The 18295-nt window shown below is 46.0% G+C and overlaps 1 protein-coding gene across 3 annotated transcripts in view; it reads left to right on the top strand.

Annotated features, from left to right (window-relative positions):
- GK5 (glycerol kinase 5) overlaps positions 1-18295 on the top strand; it is a 239707-nt gene that overhangs the window by 167253 nt on the left and 54159 nt on the right. For all 3 annotated transcript variants that reach the window (XM_086943711.1, XM_086943710.1, XM_086943709.1), the window contains one exon: positions 6189-6249. In XM_086943711.1, the coding sequence (XP_086799837.1) occupies positions 6189-6249 (61 nt within the window). The remainder of the gene's footprint in view (positions 1-6188; positions 6250-18295) is intronic.

The following is an 18295-nucleotide window of genomic DNA, read 5'->3' as shown; positions in this document are numbered from 1 at the left end:
ATGGAGATTGGTTGTAAGTCAACCTTATAGACCAGCTATCCTAATGGTAGCGTGGACAAAGCAGTCTTAGGCTAAACTCAAGAGGGCATGTGAAGCCAGCTGTTTTACCATATGAAATCCTTTCAAATACCAAATGAAAGGACACCACACAAGTTATATATTACAAAATATATGTATTTATTTCTAGAATAATCCCCTTAACTCTTTATGAGCACAGGAGCACAAGCGTTAAACAAAGAACACAGTATAACATACAATAAGCTGCACAATTATGGATAGGACGGGTGGCCACTCAAACCATATATTAGGAAAGTGGTATAAGTACCGCGTCCCGTACAATGAACAGGCTTAGGGCCTAGGGAATCTCTAAGCCTACACTGGACTAACGAAGGTTAGGTCTGGAGAGGCCCACAGGATACGGGTGCAGAGTCTATAGGCAACCGCGTTTTCCATACAAGTCAATGGTGCGTAAAAATCAGAAAGTTATAGGTTTAGGAGACTTCCGACTGGATTAGAACTTAGCCACTTAAAACTAGGACACTAGAGGTGTAATCCACTATAGGAGCACCGGAGTTAGATCGTTACCTCACCCACAGGAAGCGGGTGCATAGGTGCCAAAGTGTTTCTGGTTTCGTCGTGAAGTTCTATGGAGCCTGGAGATGAAGCTGCTGCAGGCGGCCAGGAGAGAAGAGTCCGGTTGGATCCAAGGGTGGATCGAAGATGTAGAGTACCTGAAAGCAGAGGGGACAGAGTTCAGGTCACTAGCCAGTGACCAGCGAGGAACCAGGAAGGAACCAGGCGATGTCGGGTTGCAATCAGGTGATGTCGAGGTGTTTGTCTCCGCTGCCACGTGGACCAGGAAGGATCGAGGATGACCAACTGGTGAACACGAGCTGTCCCACAAAGGCTCTTGCTGTCGGCGGTGTCGGTACTCGATTCGGAGTCACCAAGCCTTGGCAAAGGCAACCCACGCAGGATTCGAAGATGTCTTCTTGATCGGACCGGGAAGGTCAGATCGATGGCTTCTTTTCAGGGGAGCTGGGGCCAGTCTGGAGAAAACAGACCAGCAGTGTAGTTTTGGTGTTTCGTCGTCACAGACGCCACTAGCCAACGGGCAAGCGACCGGACAACGCGCCGAGCAGGAAAAGTGCAAAAGGGCCCCACGCAGCACTCGAAGAGTGTGGAGAGGTGATCTTTCGAGCACAGGCTGCTCGGGGATGGGGCTTCTCAAACCCCAAAGCACAGCGTTGAGGGAACCTCGGGAGCTGCACAGGAAGCACTTCGTCAACTTTTCAAGATGGCCGGTCCCACGTCTCTCGTTGCCTCCACGGGTATAAGCTTTGCTAGGACTGTGGATCGGGCTGTTGGAAGTCTGGGAGTCCAGGTCTTGTCGGTCTCTGTCGTTCGATCTCCAGAGGGAGCAACGGCAAAGAAAGTCTCGTCATGCTGATGGTGCCTGCTTGCACAGGGTGGCCACTCCTTGACCACAAGGGAGATTCTTCAGTCTTCTACGTTGAGTAGGATGTCGAAGGGTCCAGAGTTTCGTTTCAAAGTTTCAGTCAGGATGATCTAAATTGCATTGGCACAGCTCCTACCTTTATTCCAAATCAAGGGGCTGGATCACCTGCTAGGTCCCTCCTATGGGTGGGACCCAGGAAGGGGGTGGTTACACCCTTTCCCATTGTCCAGTTTCGCGCTGGGGCTGGAGTGCCCCAGCACCGGTTTGAACTGGGCTATGCATGGGACGCCTTGTGCGCCCCAGGCAGTGTCTAGTTTCATTTAACCCTCCCTGCTACAATCCACTATCTCCTGTCTGGGGTGGTGTAACACCTCCCTATGACAGGATACCATTTGTCCAGGCCTCCCCTGCCGGAGTTTCGGTCAGCAGCAGGAGGCCAGACTTGTGTCTGTGGCAGCAGCATCCATTTTGTGATGCTGGGGCTCTGGTTAGATTTAACTGCGTTTAAGCAAAGTAACATGTCTTCTCCCTCTAGAAGGGTGGAATGCTACCCCTGTCGCCAGAACTGGCGAGGGGGTAGTATTCCAAAGCGTATGACACCTTACACAACATGTTTTGATAAAGCCAAACCAAAGTTAGCAAGTAACCGCGAGGATTATAATGCACTTAAGAGTATATGGTATGGCAATATCCCGGAACAGCTAAGGGAGTTGGTCCCGAAAGCTGCAGACAGGCTCAGCTCATGCTGGAGCACCATCTCACATAACACCAAGCACTCTGCCTCCAGGATTGATAAGGCCTGCCATAGGAGTGACTTATAGGTGCATATGTGTCCAGATATAGGTGTAGATATAGGTATACTAAATCTAAGCAAGGGGTGATTACACCACCGTGCCCCAGCTGAGTGATCATCCAGCTGTCAGTTTGGATAGCCAGCCAGGGGTGGCAAAAGATATGCTGCAGCCCCTGGTAGGCCTTGTATGCACCTATGCCCAGGGTACCTATAGTACACTGTACAGAGGCTGATAAGGTGACCCAATGTCCAATAGGTTATCTACCTAAAGTACATGGATGTGAATTTAGAGAGAGAACAGCAGGCTGTGGCTCTGATTAGCAGGCCCACAGCCACATTAAGTCGAAAACCAGTGAGGCAAAAAGCAAAAATTGGGGTGACCATAGGAAAGTGGACCCTACTCTCCTACAAGTACCTTCATTTAGATGTTCACTTTCTGAAATTGTGCTTATTTTCTTCTTTAGTGCTAGTTTGGTGGACCATGTTTTTGGCACTGTCCATGGAATAGAATACCTTTGGACCAACACATTTTGATTAATGTAAACATAGTATGTAAATCACCAGACATTCTATGAAGTCATTTGTGAGGTATGAACATTTCCTCTTGGAAAGAGAGACATGGGTTTGCCCTGTTGCAAAAAGCAGTAACCTTTTCTGCTTTTTAGGTCGAGCCTAGAGCAGCGCATGCGCTGCTTGCTCGACTTTTAGTAAAGGGGTTTTCAAAGTGCTACCAGAGGCTGCCTAAAGCTTGTGTTCACTATCGCGTGCACGCGCACAGCCGCCATCTGTCTTTTCTCCGTCATGGGTAATTGAGTGCATCACTATCGTGATGCACTTTCACTTTCGTCGCCCGCACGGCCAATGCTTTTCTCGCGCGCGCTTGTTGCTAACTGCCCCTTCTCCTGTAATATCAATTAAATCGTTAGACTCCAGAGACGATAAAGCATATCTACAACAAAACTAAAACATCTTTCCTTGTAAAGTTGCAAAACCATGTAAATCATTTAGTAAAACAGCTTAATTTAATTAGACTTAGTCATTTGTGACAAATACGAATGGGTGATTTACAAAATACAACTGGTCATTCCTTTCAACTCCGATTTATACCTCACGTCTAACAATGCCTTTCCTTTCATCAAAGCCATATATTTCTTTGTTTAAGGGCTGTAAGTGTGTTCGTTGTTGCATTCTGTCTCACTTCCAGTGCTCTGCATTCTAGCTCCATGTGGCTGGCAGCTCATAAAACCTCAGTATGTTGAAATTGCTGCTATAAATAGTAAGCAAACCACTTGCACAAGATGTACTGGTACCAATTTAAAGCACCGTTTCAATGGGGCCACATTTCTTAGGATAAATAAGGGAAAAATAACATTGATTCATTTGTTTGTCCACCATACATCTAACAGCTGCAGCTCCTTCCAATGTCCTCATGCCCAGTCCCCAGAAAGCAGCCATTGCGTGTGTGCACACAATTTAAATAAACAAACAAAGTTTTGAATGTGGGCCGAAAAGAAAGCAGCCTTCGCGCATAAAACATGAAACATTTTTTTAAGTTTTACTTTTAATTGTTTATATTCCAGCTGGTTAAAAAGACACGCTTACTCACTCATAAGTGCCCCATTCAAGTACAACTGTAAGTTATTTTCCTCCCCATCTCCCACATGTATACAGTTAGCATTTTACCAGGTCTCTCGTATCTCTGGTCCTTTCACGGCCCCTTTCCTCATTAGAAAATCACATTCTTTCTGATGTTCCAACATACCCTAGCCTTAAAGAATGCAGCACCACATCCACCACCATGTCCACCACATCACCATGTCCATCACCACCATGTCCACCACCACCACCAGATCCACCATCACCACGTCCATCACCATCACCACGTCAACCAACACCACCACCACCGCGTCCACCACCACAGCATCCACCACAACCGCGTCCACCACCAACTCGTCCACCACCACAACCACCACGTCCATGTCCACCACGACCACCACATCCACCACCACATCCACCACCACGTCCACCACCACCACGTCCACCACGTCCACCACCATGTCTACCACCATCACCACGTCCACCACCACCACGTCCACCAGCACCGTATCCACCACCACCATATCCACCACCACCATGACCACCACCACTATGCAAACCACCACCACCATGCAAACCACCACCACCATCACATGTCCACCACTTTCACCACCATGTCCACATCCACCACTACCACGTCCACCACCAACATGTCCACCACCACCACATCCACCACCACGTCCACCACCATCTTCACCACGCCCACCATCGCCACGTCCACAACCACCACCACGTCCACAACCACCACCACGTCCACAACCACCACCACGTCCACAACCATCACCATGTCCACCACCACCACGTCCACCACCAACATGTCCACCACCAACATGTCCACCACCACGTCCACATCCATCACCACCACCACATCCACCACCACCACATCCACCACCACCACCACGTCCACCACCACCACGTCCACCACCACCACCACCTGTGACAGGTAAAGTTTCACTGGAGGGCAGGAGTAATAGGTGTGTCAACCCTGGCTGTACATGGGACATTTAAGGATGCATTGGGTGCGAGAAGACTGGAATAGGGGATATAAGTATTACACCAGACCCGAGATCCATTTTGAAGAGGCAAAATGGCACAGGGGCTCCTGTAAAAGCACTCGCAGCATCTCTACCTCACAGTGGCATACCTACACAAGCCACTCACTCAAAACAAGCATTGGCATAGCCAATAGGTCTCACCTTTGGGACCTTATTAGTGTTTAGCCATGCATCACTTGATGTTGTTGCACCTAGGATATTGTGCTGGATAACTAAACACTTATAAGGTCCCAAAGGCGATACCTATTGGCTATGCCAATGCTGGTTACATTTAGGTTTGGTTTGTCAGCATATTATTACAATCTAACCATAATAATAACATCGAAGATTGCATAAAATGAAAGAACGATATGTCCTATGAATAAAGAATTCCCTCAAAGAGTGAAAAACTATTGGTTCGTATCTGCAATAACTTACATTCTTTTCCTTAAAGGGACACTTTTATGTGCCCTGGGCTCGTATTACATATAGGGTGCACTGTCCTTGTTTATGCGACAGTGTACCTTTAAGCAGGTGCCGCAGGCCCAAAAAGGGACAGTGCACCCTATTACAATGAATGCACTGCACTCTGGTGAGCCACAAACCTTCGCTCTCCTGGAACAGTGTATTTAGTAAAAAAGAGACTGGCTGCTTCTAAGCCGCATCATATTTAACTGTACAGGTGGCATTCCACCTGTACTTGAAAGAGAGGTTACAGATCCCCCTGCAGGCGGTTACAGTGAGTGACTGTACCCGCCTGCAGGGGAATGCTTGGGTGAAATGGGGGCCATGATACTCCCTTTGACCCCTCGTGAGAACTGCTCACAGGAGGTGCACTGACAGTGGGCTATCTCTTGATGGCACACTGCCAGTGTGCCTTCTAAGGCATGTTTCCCCCTGCGTTTTCAAAGGTCTCAGAAGCACAGTTAGTCCCTCATTATCATGGGGCCACACCCCCATGCAAATCAATGAAGGCCGTTTCAGGATAGTGCTCTGTGTGCGCCAGTGCTCTCATTATTACAGAAGTGGCAGCACAAGCATCTGCAGCCCCGTTCTATAATACCATAGTGTTGGGTGCAAAAAGCAGATGCACACACCCTTTTTTTCCCCCCAGGGCACTATGTGTAGTATGGCCTCTGGACTCTTCAGAACACTAATCTTGCTCACTTGTGCCCCTAACAGGTGCTGCTAATATTCAACTGTATTTTGCTACCTGTTAAGCATTGCTTAGTTTAACCCTGGGTGCATTTAAGTACAGAGGCACTTTCATGACTGAATTAATGCACCTTTTGTTTTTCCCTTTCAGTCACAACTTTGGATCAGTCGATGCAAGTATATTTGGTGTACCCATACCAGTAAGGGCTTTGGTAAGTACACGTCAACTGATGCATGAGAGAAATCTGTTGAACTGTAGGCATACAACACCTTCACAATTCTCTGTAGGTGACCACAACGAAACATGTATAGAGATTAATTTCTATTTACGGAATTTTGGCATAGAAAGCACTTCTAACTAGTTAGTCAGTTTATCTGATAAACTTAAAGCTGGAAGCAGGTGAACTGACCAGGGTACTGTTGCGGAAGTGGTTCCCACTACCTGTCAATAATCATGACTGGGGGATACAGGGACTTTTACCCCTCTCATACACCTGTTCAATACAGGTGCACTCCTACCAATCCCATAGAGGCTTCCTCTCAAGTCTGAGGTATATTGAAGGGGAAGCAAAGTTGCTGATGGCATTGAGATTTATGCAAAGGAGTTTTATTCATGTTAAGGAGTTCTTTTTTTTAATTAACTATGGGGAGTCTTACAACGGGGGCTTGGGTTCTTTCACTTCTGGCTCCAGAATCCTCCACTGCTTCCTACTCCAGGTGCTTGCTTTCCCCGCTTCCATCTGGTTTCCATTCCAGCAGTAACTACAAATCCTCAGTAGATAGTGTCTGCACCAACACAACTGTCTTTTCATTGGCTCAGGCCTAAAGCATTGCAAGCTTTCCACTCCCAGGCACCATAATGCTGAAGCCCATACCTTGCTGGCTGATCTAGCAACTCTGGGCTTCAAACAGTGTAACCAGGACCCTACTCATCGTGCTGGTCACACTCTTGACCTTATCCTGTCTAATTCACACACTCTGACCTGTTACCCTCCCACACAGGTGGAGTGGACCGACCATTTTTTGATAAGCTTCTCCCTCCCTACCCTTACAGAGGAACGTCCCCAACCTGCTCTCCTCCCTTTATGGCGTAGGCAGTGGCACAAGGTGTCCACAGAAACGTTTAAAGATGTTTTTATCTCCCCGGACTTCTCTCCCTTGGATACTCCCGACACGGCCCTCTCCAAATACAATGTTGCCTTGAACACTGCTGTTAATCTCATTGCCCCTCTAAGACTTTGTAATCAGCGGTATAACCGCAGGCAGGAACCATGGTACTCCGACTCACTGCGTGCAGAAAAGAAAGCATGTAGGAAGTTGGAGAAGGCCTGGAGGATCTCCCATAGTGTAGTAGATAAATCCCGCTATCACTCTGCTTTGAGATCCTACCATAGAAATATCAGAGCTGCCCGCAAAACCCATATTGTTTTCCAATTATCTGAGGCAGGTAATGACCCTAAAATATTGTATCAGGTTCTTCGAACCTTTACTAACCCCATCGCGTGCGACAGCCCAGAGACGGTGTCCCAACAATTGTGCGATGATACTGCTGGGTTTTTTGCAAATAAAATCGACACTATCTACCAAAATATTGCTCAAGCCACCACTTTGGTCGATATTAAGGATTCTTCGCCGAGCCCTCAACTCGGAACAGTTGGCCTTGGCCCTCCGGTACTGTCCGCTATCCCCGAGATCAGTCTGGATGATGTCAACTCACTGATTGGGACGATTAAATCGGGCAGCCCGGCGGACCTTGTTCCCGCCCGAGTGATGCATCTTATAGGGAATGCTCTGAGTCCCACCATTCAGATGGTGATTAATCGTTCCCTCTCTGAAGGATTGGTCCCTCTGGAGTGGAAAAAGGCCCTGGTTAAGCCCATAAGGAAAAACACCTCCATTCCCTGGTCGGATATGACCAACCTGAGGCCTATCTCCCTTCTGCCGTTTGTCGGCAAAATAATGGAGAAACACGTTAATCTCAATCTCTCCAGTTACATAGAGCAGACCGGCTGTTTGGACCACTCTCAGTCAGGGTTCAGACCTAGGTATAGTACCGAGACGGCTCTTCTTTCTGTCACGGATACTATACGTATGTCTCTGGACAGGGGTCTATCTGTGGTGTTGGTGCTGTTGGACTTGTCCGCAGCATTCGACACCATATCCCATACCATTCTCCTAACAAGATTAAAGGAGATCGGCATAGAGAAATCTGCCCTGGCGTGGTTCACCAGCTTCCTTGCAGATCGTACCCAGCAGGTTAACATGGGCGCCTTCAGTTCCATCTCCACCAAAATCACCAGAGGAGTCCCGCAGGGCTCCTGTCTCAGCCCTACGTTATTTAACGTTTATGTCTCCTCCTTAGCAGGTACTATGAGGTCTTTTGGGTTTTCACCCATTTCATACGCTGATGATACACAGCTGTTGTTTACCTTTAAAACCTTTACCCCGGAGATAAGGCAAGCTTTCTCGAATGGCATGACTGCGGTCGCCGGCTGGATGGCCATGAACTTTCTCCAGTGCAATGTGGGGAAGTCGGAAGTCATGCTGTTCGGGGAAGCAAAAATTCTGTGGACCCCTGACTGGTGGCCTACAAGTTTGGGAGAGGCCCCTTCCCCCAAACAGGTGGTGAAAAATCTGGGGGTCCGTCTGGACCATGACCTCAATCTTGTACATCATGCCAACACCACGGTGGGGTCTTGTTTCCATATCATCAGCCTCCTCCGGAAAGTGTTCCCCCTTCTCCCTGACAGCACAAGGAAGACCTTGGTCCAGGCCCTCGTATTGAGTCGCCTCGACTATTGCAATGGTCTACTTTTAGCGGCCAATGAAGGAGTGCTCAACAAACTTCAAGTGGTGCAGAACACCGCAGCACGCCTGGTGACAAATGCCCCCCCCAGAACACCATCTCTGCCCCTTCTCAAACTGCTCCACTGGCTTCCTATCCGGAGACGGGTGGAATTTAAGACCTGCTGTGTGGTGCACAAGAGTCTCCATAACTTAGGGCCGCTCTATCTGGCCGAAAAATTTTTTCATCATCACCCCCCTCGCAATTTACGGTCCAGTAACCAGCTGTTACTACAGATTCCCCGTCATAACAAGACCAGACAGGGAGGACGTGCTCTTTCTGTTATGGGTCCGCGTCTGTGGAACAACCTCCCCCTCTCCCTTAGACAGTGCTCTAGTCATCTAGCCTTCAGGAAAAGTCTTAAGACAACCTTATTTCAGTATTAGCGCCTGCCTAGACCTGTTTCCTCCCACAGCACTGCGCGGAGATACACCTTCGGGTGTGATTCCGGCGCGTTACAAACCCACAAATAAATAAATAAATGGTTCCTCCCTCATCTGGCTTATCTAAGCTCTTGGACTGGGGGACATGGGGTCTGACCTGTAATGGAGAGCAGAGACGGGGAGTGACTCTGCGAAACATGAAGAGGAGGGTTTCCATTGCTTGATCAGATTTTTTTTTTCCAATACAACTAAACCAGCTACATCTTCCCAAGTGAGGATGGGTACTTTGGCCCCCATTTAGCCATAAAGGCATGATAAGATGGCTTCCATTTCCCTCTAAGCATTTTTGGCACAATCGCCGCTCAGCACCAGTAATCTCCCAAAAAGCTTCACGGCGCATAAAAGGCTCCTGCCTGAGAGGGATTGTGCTTGTCTTGTGTGCATCTTAGGGTAACTGTGTAAATATCAGTTAGTTTATCAACTCCATGGGGAAAATACTACAGCAGTGTCTGTCTTATTTGAGTAGTGGGCTTCTTTCCATCAACCAATTTTGCACCAGGAAATGCCAGTGTACCCCTCTTACAGTAGTAGGCGTTTCGTACGTATCACAGAAGGTGCAAACAACAACTGGTGTAAAACAGGACTGTGTTCTAGCCCTCCCTCCATTTTAATTTATTCTTGCCAGACCTCTCCACAGATCTTGATGAACAGAAGGCCCATGCACCAAGCACAGGAGGAGAACAAACAATGCACATCCTCTATGCTGACGATCTGGTATTGTTTAGCAACACTCGAATAGGCTTTCAAAGGCTGCTTAATTCCCTCGGAACCTATATTGAAAACTCCGGCCTGGAAATAAATATTTCTAAAATGAGTGTGATGGTATGTAATCGTGCCTCCAAGAAAAATCAAAAATGGTTTATCAAGGGAAATAGAATTGAGGAGGTTAAACTCTATGTACACTTAGGAGTGAAAATAGACGCAAATGGCTCCTTTATTTCTCAAAAGAAGGCGATAAGAGCAAAAGTACAGGCCCTTAATTACGGCTTGTCGTCACTGGCCGGATCCATTCACGGCCACAATCTTAAACCTATGGGAACAGTCATGAAAACTAAACTGTTGCCAACCCTCACATATGGATCAGAGATAATGCTGGGTGATGAGGCGCCTTTGCTAGACAAACTATTGATAAGCGCTTATAAACAAACCTTTAGGCTCCCTATGTCAGCCTCGCCTACACAGCTCAGGCTAGAATTTTTACTCACAAAACAGACTCTCGCTAGGCCGGCGGCGTTCATAAAGCTTTGTTATAATCTCCAAGGAGCAGCAAAAACACCCTGGCCAATTTAGTCTGGTCTGAAATTAACTTACAATGGGGAAATGGCCTTTACAAGAAACATTTAGAAAATAGTATTAGGTTGATGGAATTGGGAGATTTGTGGATTTCGAATATTTCTGGGCAAACCTTCAAGAAACTGGTAAATAAATCAACCAGACTGCAAAGCTGGACAGCTGATAAGGAAAGCCTGTCTAGGCACCGCCATGGGTGGCTGGTGCTGAAATCATATTCTATTTTAAGAGAATCATCCCTGCTGGCTGCGCCCTTCCACCAAAAGACCAAACAGTTTTTTCTTGCCTTAAGATTTGGAGAGATACCCACCCTGGACCTTATTCCAAAATGGAGGATAGTTGGCTTTGGAGAAGAACGGTCCTGCAGTTTATGCCACCCGGGGAACAAGAATTTGCTCTACATTGTATGCATTTGTCCTATGCTGATGCCCCAACGAAGATCTCTATTAAGACAGGAGTTCCTCGACCGGAGAATTAGGTCCTGTCGGCCTTCTCTGGTGGAGTCCATGGACCTGTGCAAAACAATGTTGAACAGTAGACTAACCCAGTTATTGAATTTTTTTTTTTTAATGATCAGTATATAGGGTGGACGATGGGTAATCTGGTGGGGGTTCCCAATTCTAACTGTAGAACATCATGAATTCTTGGCTTTTAAGCTAAACGTCTCTTGAATAGGTAATTTTTTAACGAACAGCAGGCGGCAAGGGACTGTTGTAACTAGCTGGTTTCCTATCCCGCCCGGCTCAAGTAATCAATTTGTTTAAACCTGACATTTTAATGACGCATAGTTCTGTATACCTGCACTTTTATAGGGGGGAAAACCATGGTCCATCTAGTACCGGATAAATACCCGTCCCAGCCCTGTATAATGCACTTAACCATCTATAGCGACCTATGTATATGAATCCAAGTTACTTGTATGGCCATTTTGCACTTTGCACATTAGGGAAATAATCAGTCCCGACTAGCCATTCCTGTTCATTTATTATTTTAATGTGGCACACCTACTAACATACTTGGGAAGGAAAGCTAAGGAAACCGAAGGACTAATGACAAGATGTTTAGCGGTTGAATTAGATGTATGACAAATCTTTTTAAATTCCTCTTATATGCTTTTTTAAACTTTATGAATTGTATGATCTTGTTTATGATTTTAATTATATATATATAATTATATATATAATATAGCAAAAAACAAAAACCCTCCTACAGTGGGGAGACCTGTGTACCCTCAATTTAAATCCCCTTTACCAGACCTACCAGCTTGCACGGTGCTATGGTGTATGTATCGCACAACATTGGCACTCTTCATCTGGTCTCCCTGTGAAGAGCCGATATCACATGGTAGAAGACAAGTTGAGCTGGAAACCCTGCTTGGTGGAGTTTTCCAGCTCCTGTTTGGTGCTCTGTGAAGCTGGTGTCCATTGCAGGTTTTGAGACCTCCACTGGACACATTGACAGCAGCCTCAGAGGCTTCTTTTTTTTGTTTTTTTGTTTTTGGAAGGTGTCCAAGGGAGGGTAGAAGTATTCAACACAAAACCCTGCTCCTTTCCAAGGCTTTGCCCTCTCTTCTCCCACAGTGAAACGTTTTTAGAAATTGGCAGGTCTGCTTCAACCTCTTTTCACATCACACTTTCTGTCTCTGCTTCCACTGTTCCTCCCTCCTGCTCACCGTAACCATATAAAATGCTGTTTTGTGTCTTCCTGTCTTTTCCTGCGCCATCACATCCAGCCCCTTCTCCTTCACATTTCTGGCATACCTGTTCAATTTTCTGCTTTTTATTTGTCTTCTATGTTTCACCTCTTGTATCCTGGATCCCCTTTCCACCCTCAATTTTTTGTTTCTCAGTCTGCCCCACAAACCCTCTTTCAGGTCATGCCTATTTGTGCTATGAGCATTTTTAGAATCCCTAGGTAATATTTCTGACACTGAAATTTGAGTCATTGGTGAAGCATTTTGATAGTGCACAGTGATCACAAGGCTGGGAAGTTTGCTGCAGTTTATACTAAATCCGCCCTATCAAGCTTCATACAGTTCATGTTAAGTTTGCTTATTTTAGTAAATTTCTCCGTATACCTTCAAGAACCTGATCAGGTAAGGGTCGCCCTGTGTTAAAATCTCTTTATTTCATGCCGGCCTAGCTACTTTTTCCTGCCAGTGCTCGTACTGTGACACACAGCTCTGCTTATCTTGCTGCCAGGGGAATATTCAAGGTTGTCTTTCCTAGTTTCCCTAAGGAGGGTGGTGTCCTTCACCCTATTTGGATTGCAGTATGTAAATTGTGAAGGATTTCTCTTAGTCTACTGGTGTACTGATTGGATAAATCTGAAGCAGTGCCCCTGTAAGTCTTTCCTGGTTTGCATAAGGAGGGTGGTGTCCCTCACCCAACTTAGAATACAGTATGTCTGTTTTGTATGTATCCTCTTAGTCTAATGGTGTACTGATTGGATAAGTCTGAGGCGGTACCCTTGCACGCTCTCCGCAACCTGCAATCGCAACGCACCCACCTGAACAAAAGCAGACCAAAGGACAAACTCAGTGATGCGAGTCAGAAGTCTGTAGCTAAGGACACTAGGCAAAGAGTTGGAGTGCCCTCAACACTGAATCCCCACCACCACCACCACCAAGGTGTTCCACTGACTTTCATGCAGTATCAGTCCCCGGACTGAATCAGTCCCCAGAATTTCAATCATGAGCCAGTCCCTGGACCTCCACCACTTTAGTTATTTACTAAGAAGAAAGTTACTGTTAGAGCAAAAGTTACTCACTTGGGAGCACACCCTCTTTGCACTGGGAAAGCCGCTATGATCAGAACAAGCACTGCGTGTACGCCTGGCTCACTAAATCTGAAGCCAAGGGCCGCACTGACACCATAAGACATGCATCATGAAAAGTAGAGACGCGGTTATTGGTTATTTCTTGAAAGACCATCATTGCTGAATTTATCGAGTTTGTACCCATAGACAAGCCAAAGCATCCGGCAATCCTATTGGAGTTACTAAATTGAGGGCCATTAAATTGAGTCATTCCAAGACCTATTGTTTGAAGCACGGAGAAATGACAAACATGTGATTTGAAGAGTTATGTAAAAACAAATAATAATTACTAATCAAATAAGAAGACTCTGATTGTTAGCTATAATATCTACATTTTTACCACCACAACCAACAGGGCTGAATCAGGCCTGCCTGCATTGGGGCACTCGGAATGGATTTTTTCCAGCAAATGTCCAATCCTCAACTGTATACTCACAAATTATAATATCTTGATGTGTTTCATGTTTAATATGGAGCCTTCTCCAGGAAAATATATAAGATCCATTAAGTGTGTTAAAATTATCTATAAATATTTAAGGAACATTTTTTCAAGCCAGCAAACTCTATAAATTAATTTAACTCTGGGTAATGTTAATTTCAGTCTCACCTGTGGCCTTCAACTATGAATGACCTGCCAGATATAATACAAGCGCCAAACAACCATGGTTTTGAAACAGTTTATTGAAACTTAAAGATCATAAGCCTAAAGAAATTAGTACATGTACACACATAGAACTCTGTCATCCGGTGTCAGTTGGGGTTTTTTATTTTTTGTGCTGATATATTTTATGAATTTGTGTTTATGTAAAACGTCATACTCATTACAGGGCGCCAAAGTATATTTGTGGCCTTCGAGCCTGATTTAGAGTTTGGCAACAGGAACACTGTCATAAACTTGAAAGAGTACCTACCCGCCAAATTCTAAATCCGGCTCTAAGTACGCTATTCCAAGCTCATTGCTGCATGTTTTCAGCAGTCTATGCCATGCACACACAGCAAGAAAATGCTTCCAATATATGCCATACTACTTTAGCATATAATGCACTTGTATTTGGCGGACGGGATATCCATCATGTTTGTGACCGAGTACCCATCTGCCAATCTCTAATTCAGGCCCTCAGCATGCTACTCCATGGTAGTGCTTTGGATGGAAGAGTGTGTGTTTATCATGTAGCTTATTGTTACATTCTGTATCTTGCCTCCTATTTATTTATTTATATCTGCTTGCATGACATCATGAGGTTCTTCAGATGCCTGCCTTCACACCATGTTATGATTCTAATAGGACTCTGTATTCTAGAAGGTGTAAAAGGCTGTAAGGCAGTTCTGACCTGGACCTGTTACAGAGAAGTTGTGAATGCTGTGCTGGACATTAAATCTACAGTTCATCCTACTTTGATTCCTGTTTAATTTCAACACTTATTCTTCATTATCTGTTGTGAATTGTGTTGTTATCTTGTTTCATCACTGCACTGTGGTGTTAATAAAAACAAAGGGGAACGAGGGAGAAGACGCTTGAGCATTGAATGGAAAATTAGGGCTGTGCGACCTATATCTGAAGTGTTTTTGTTGTTGCACGTGCTTGGCAGAGACTGCTCAAACTGTGCCCCAGGACTCTTTAATAAATGTAAGTCACCGCTAAGATAGTCCTAAAAGGCCCTAAATCAGGTTGCTTTATGTTAAAAAGTGGAACATGTACTTTTACATGTTCCAGAAGTAAAACCCCAAATTCTCGCTTTTACTGTGGAAAGGCTAACAGCCCCACTGGAAAGTACAGAGTTACAGGCTTATACCGCAGCCCTGCAAACTACTGAATGGGACTAATAAAGTAGGTACTGTATGGTATCAAAAGAATCGGTGCATTATATCCGATAAAATGGTTACATTGAAATTAATGTCACTAGTGGGCAAAGTGCAACTTTAGAAGTTACCACTTTAGTTGCCCAGGGTTTCCAGTGGCCATTTACTAGTGTACTCTGGGTCTGTCCTACAGACAGCTTTCTGCTCTCCTGGGGAGAAGTGATAACTTCCAGGGAAGATAACAATAGAGGCCTGCCACTGGAGGTGGTGTTACTTGAGGGGCCCTGAATATTTGAGGAAACGTCTTCAATGATATGTCCCTGGGAGAACATTGCGATCCGCAAAGGCAAAGCAAGTGGTCGTCCCTCGAGTTAAAATAGCCACCTGGGGCGGCAGAAGTTTCATCGTCGGTGCTGCTAAAGCTTGGAACAATCTGCCATCACATCTCCGGAATGATACCGAGGTCCTCTCCTTCAGGAGGGGGCTCAAAACTTGGCTGTTTACCCAATAGCCTTTTTTCTGGGAACCAGTTAGGCATCGGCTAGCATCAGGACACCTTTGGGTAGAAGTGTGCTTTAAAAGCTTATTAACATCACATAACATAACACATAACTGCCCCCATGCAGAGAGCAACACAGATGTTCTCCCTAAAGGCAAGCTTTAAAGGCGAAGGGCAAATGGGGGAACAGTTGGGAGAGGGTCAGCTCCATTGTTTGAGCACACAGACTGGCACTAGGGACAGGAAAGGGGAAACGAGTTGCCAAACTGGTTTTCCAGGGTGTGTAGCCCCCTTGGGAGCCACACCTCTGGGTTGCACTAGGAAGCTCCACACGCCTGGAGAGGGGTCCTTCCATATTGGAAGTAGGCAGAATGGTGCATCCTGGAATACCTGGATACCACACTTCGCCTGAAGTGGTCATCGGGTGGGAGGGAACTTAGTAGCCTAAGTGCATTTTCTGAGCATAATAAGTAAGGCACCCCTGACGCTCCAGACTCTGATCTCGGCTGGATTGGAGAAGGACCGAAAGAGGACTGTCCGCAAATAAAGACTATACCACCGTGGACTGCACCTGTTGAACCTGATGGCTAATAAAGGAGTTGGACTGTGCCTGTTGTGTCCTGCTCAAAGAGAAGTCTTCTCTAGAGTCCAGTCAAAGTCAAGCGACTCCAAGGGTCAGTCAGCTAGGCTCCTGCTCACAGCACAGGAACACAACTGCTGAGAAGTCTGCTGGGTCAAGTTGGTAGTCCAAATCTTCAACCTCCCACCAAACTCTGCCATGCAGCACCAGATACCTGGACCTGACACTCAAAGTTGCACTCAAGTGCGCTGAACCCAGGAGTGTCATTGAAGTGCAGCTGAGACCCCCAGAGTATGTGTTTTGAGCCCAGGAAGGATTGGTCTGTGACCATAATGTAGGGCGATCGGTAGGATTGTGGTGCATGGGCTTCTGTCAGCACCAAGAGGACTTTGTGGGATGTTGACCCTGTGACCAGGACCGACTCACCCCCTTTGCATGTCATCCGCAGCACCCTTTGAGTATCTTCAGCGTCCTTGATTTCAAATTTTCCCATAGGAGGTGTGAGTAGTTAATCGAAGCCTGTTTTTTCCATTTAATTCAGGTAGGTTAGATTTACTGTTTTCCAATACATACGCCAAATCTGCTGTACTGCAATGCAACAAATAAAACAACATTTTCTTTCTCAACCTTGCCTGTGCTATTTTTTAACTGCACATGGCAAAATCACACATTAGACTTGTAAATACCAAACATAGGCAGGCTGCAAACAGATAAATATTTTAGACCCACATACCGAGCATGTGGCAGGTATGCTAAAGTTGAAGTTTGCTCCCTGATGTTATGATGGCCTTTTTTATATATATAATTTATTTTCTGTTTAAAAAAACTTCATATAATTCACATTACATGTCCATCCGTTTAATAATACCACAATATATAATCTGATATTGTAAAGCATTCTTATTAAAATAAATCAACCACTTTAACTGATTGGCCATTTCGACGTTTTCTTTAGTTGTTTATCAAGCTAGACAAGTCAATAGATCTCCAGAAATAGATGTTATGCGCAACTGTAATTAAAATACTGAAAGAAAATGAAGGGAAATTCATCCTGATATGATTTGGTTGGACTCCCATTGACTTCAATGGGAGCCTGTATACCGAACGTGTACACAGGCTCGCACTAACAAAAGGGGTGGTTGGGGATAATCATGCACACTGTTGCGGGCACCCCATGGTGCCTGCCACATTGTGCATGGTTGGGAAGAGGGGACCCATGGGTACCCCCATGTGACCAATTTGGAAGGCCCCGGGTGAATGGGGGCCTACTACAAGGCACAAAATGACAGATTCTGGAAGCCTTTTCGATCTGGGCAAACCAAATCGGGAAGGCTGTCCGAATCGCTCATCGTACTTGCTTGCTCAGAAAACTTAGTCCATAGAGCTGTACAAATCGGCTGCAGTAGGTTCCATCTCTCCGAATGCCTTTTGGAACCGAATCGGTCAGCGCTAAGGCTTTCCAGGCATCGTGTTGGTCGTTGGAACTTTGAGCGATTCAGTCAGAAACAAGGGCTCCGGATCGGTTTACGCAATTCCGAATCCGATTCGGAGCCCTTCCAACCGAGATTGGAATCGACCCCTAAGTCTTCCTCACTAAGACCCAGCTCATCCCCACATCCGCCCCAGACATTGCCACAGCAACCCCGGGCATATATAAAATCACTCACAAGGACCGCACCAACAAGCCTGGAGGAGGAACAGCCAACATCCACAAAGAGACCATACAGTGCACCACCCCCAACACCACACCCATGGAACATCTCAACTTCAAGTTCCACAAGGACGACAAGACCACCATCAGAGACACCCTCGCTTATCAACCCCCAGGCCAGCGGTCCAGCTTCTGCAACACCATTGCAGACTTAATTGCGCCCCTAGCCTTAGACTCTGAGGACTCCATCTTTCTCGGCGACCTAAATTTCCACATCGATGACCCCAACAACATAAACACCGCACACCTCTTTGACAGTATGGGCAGCCTTGT

The sequence above is a fragment of the Lissotriton vulgaris genome, chromosome 11 (genome assembly GCF_964263255.1).
Source record: "Lissotriton vulgaris chromosome 11, aLisVul1.2, whole genome shotgun sequence".
Classification (NCBI taxonomy): domain Eukaryota; kingdom Metazoa; phylum Chordata; class Amphibia; order Caudata; family Salamandridae; genus Lissotriton; species Lissotriton vulgaris.
Note: the sequence above shows the minus strand (reverse complement) of the source record. Positions and strands in the feature narration are given on the sequence as shown.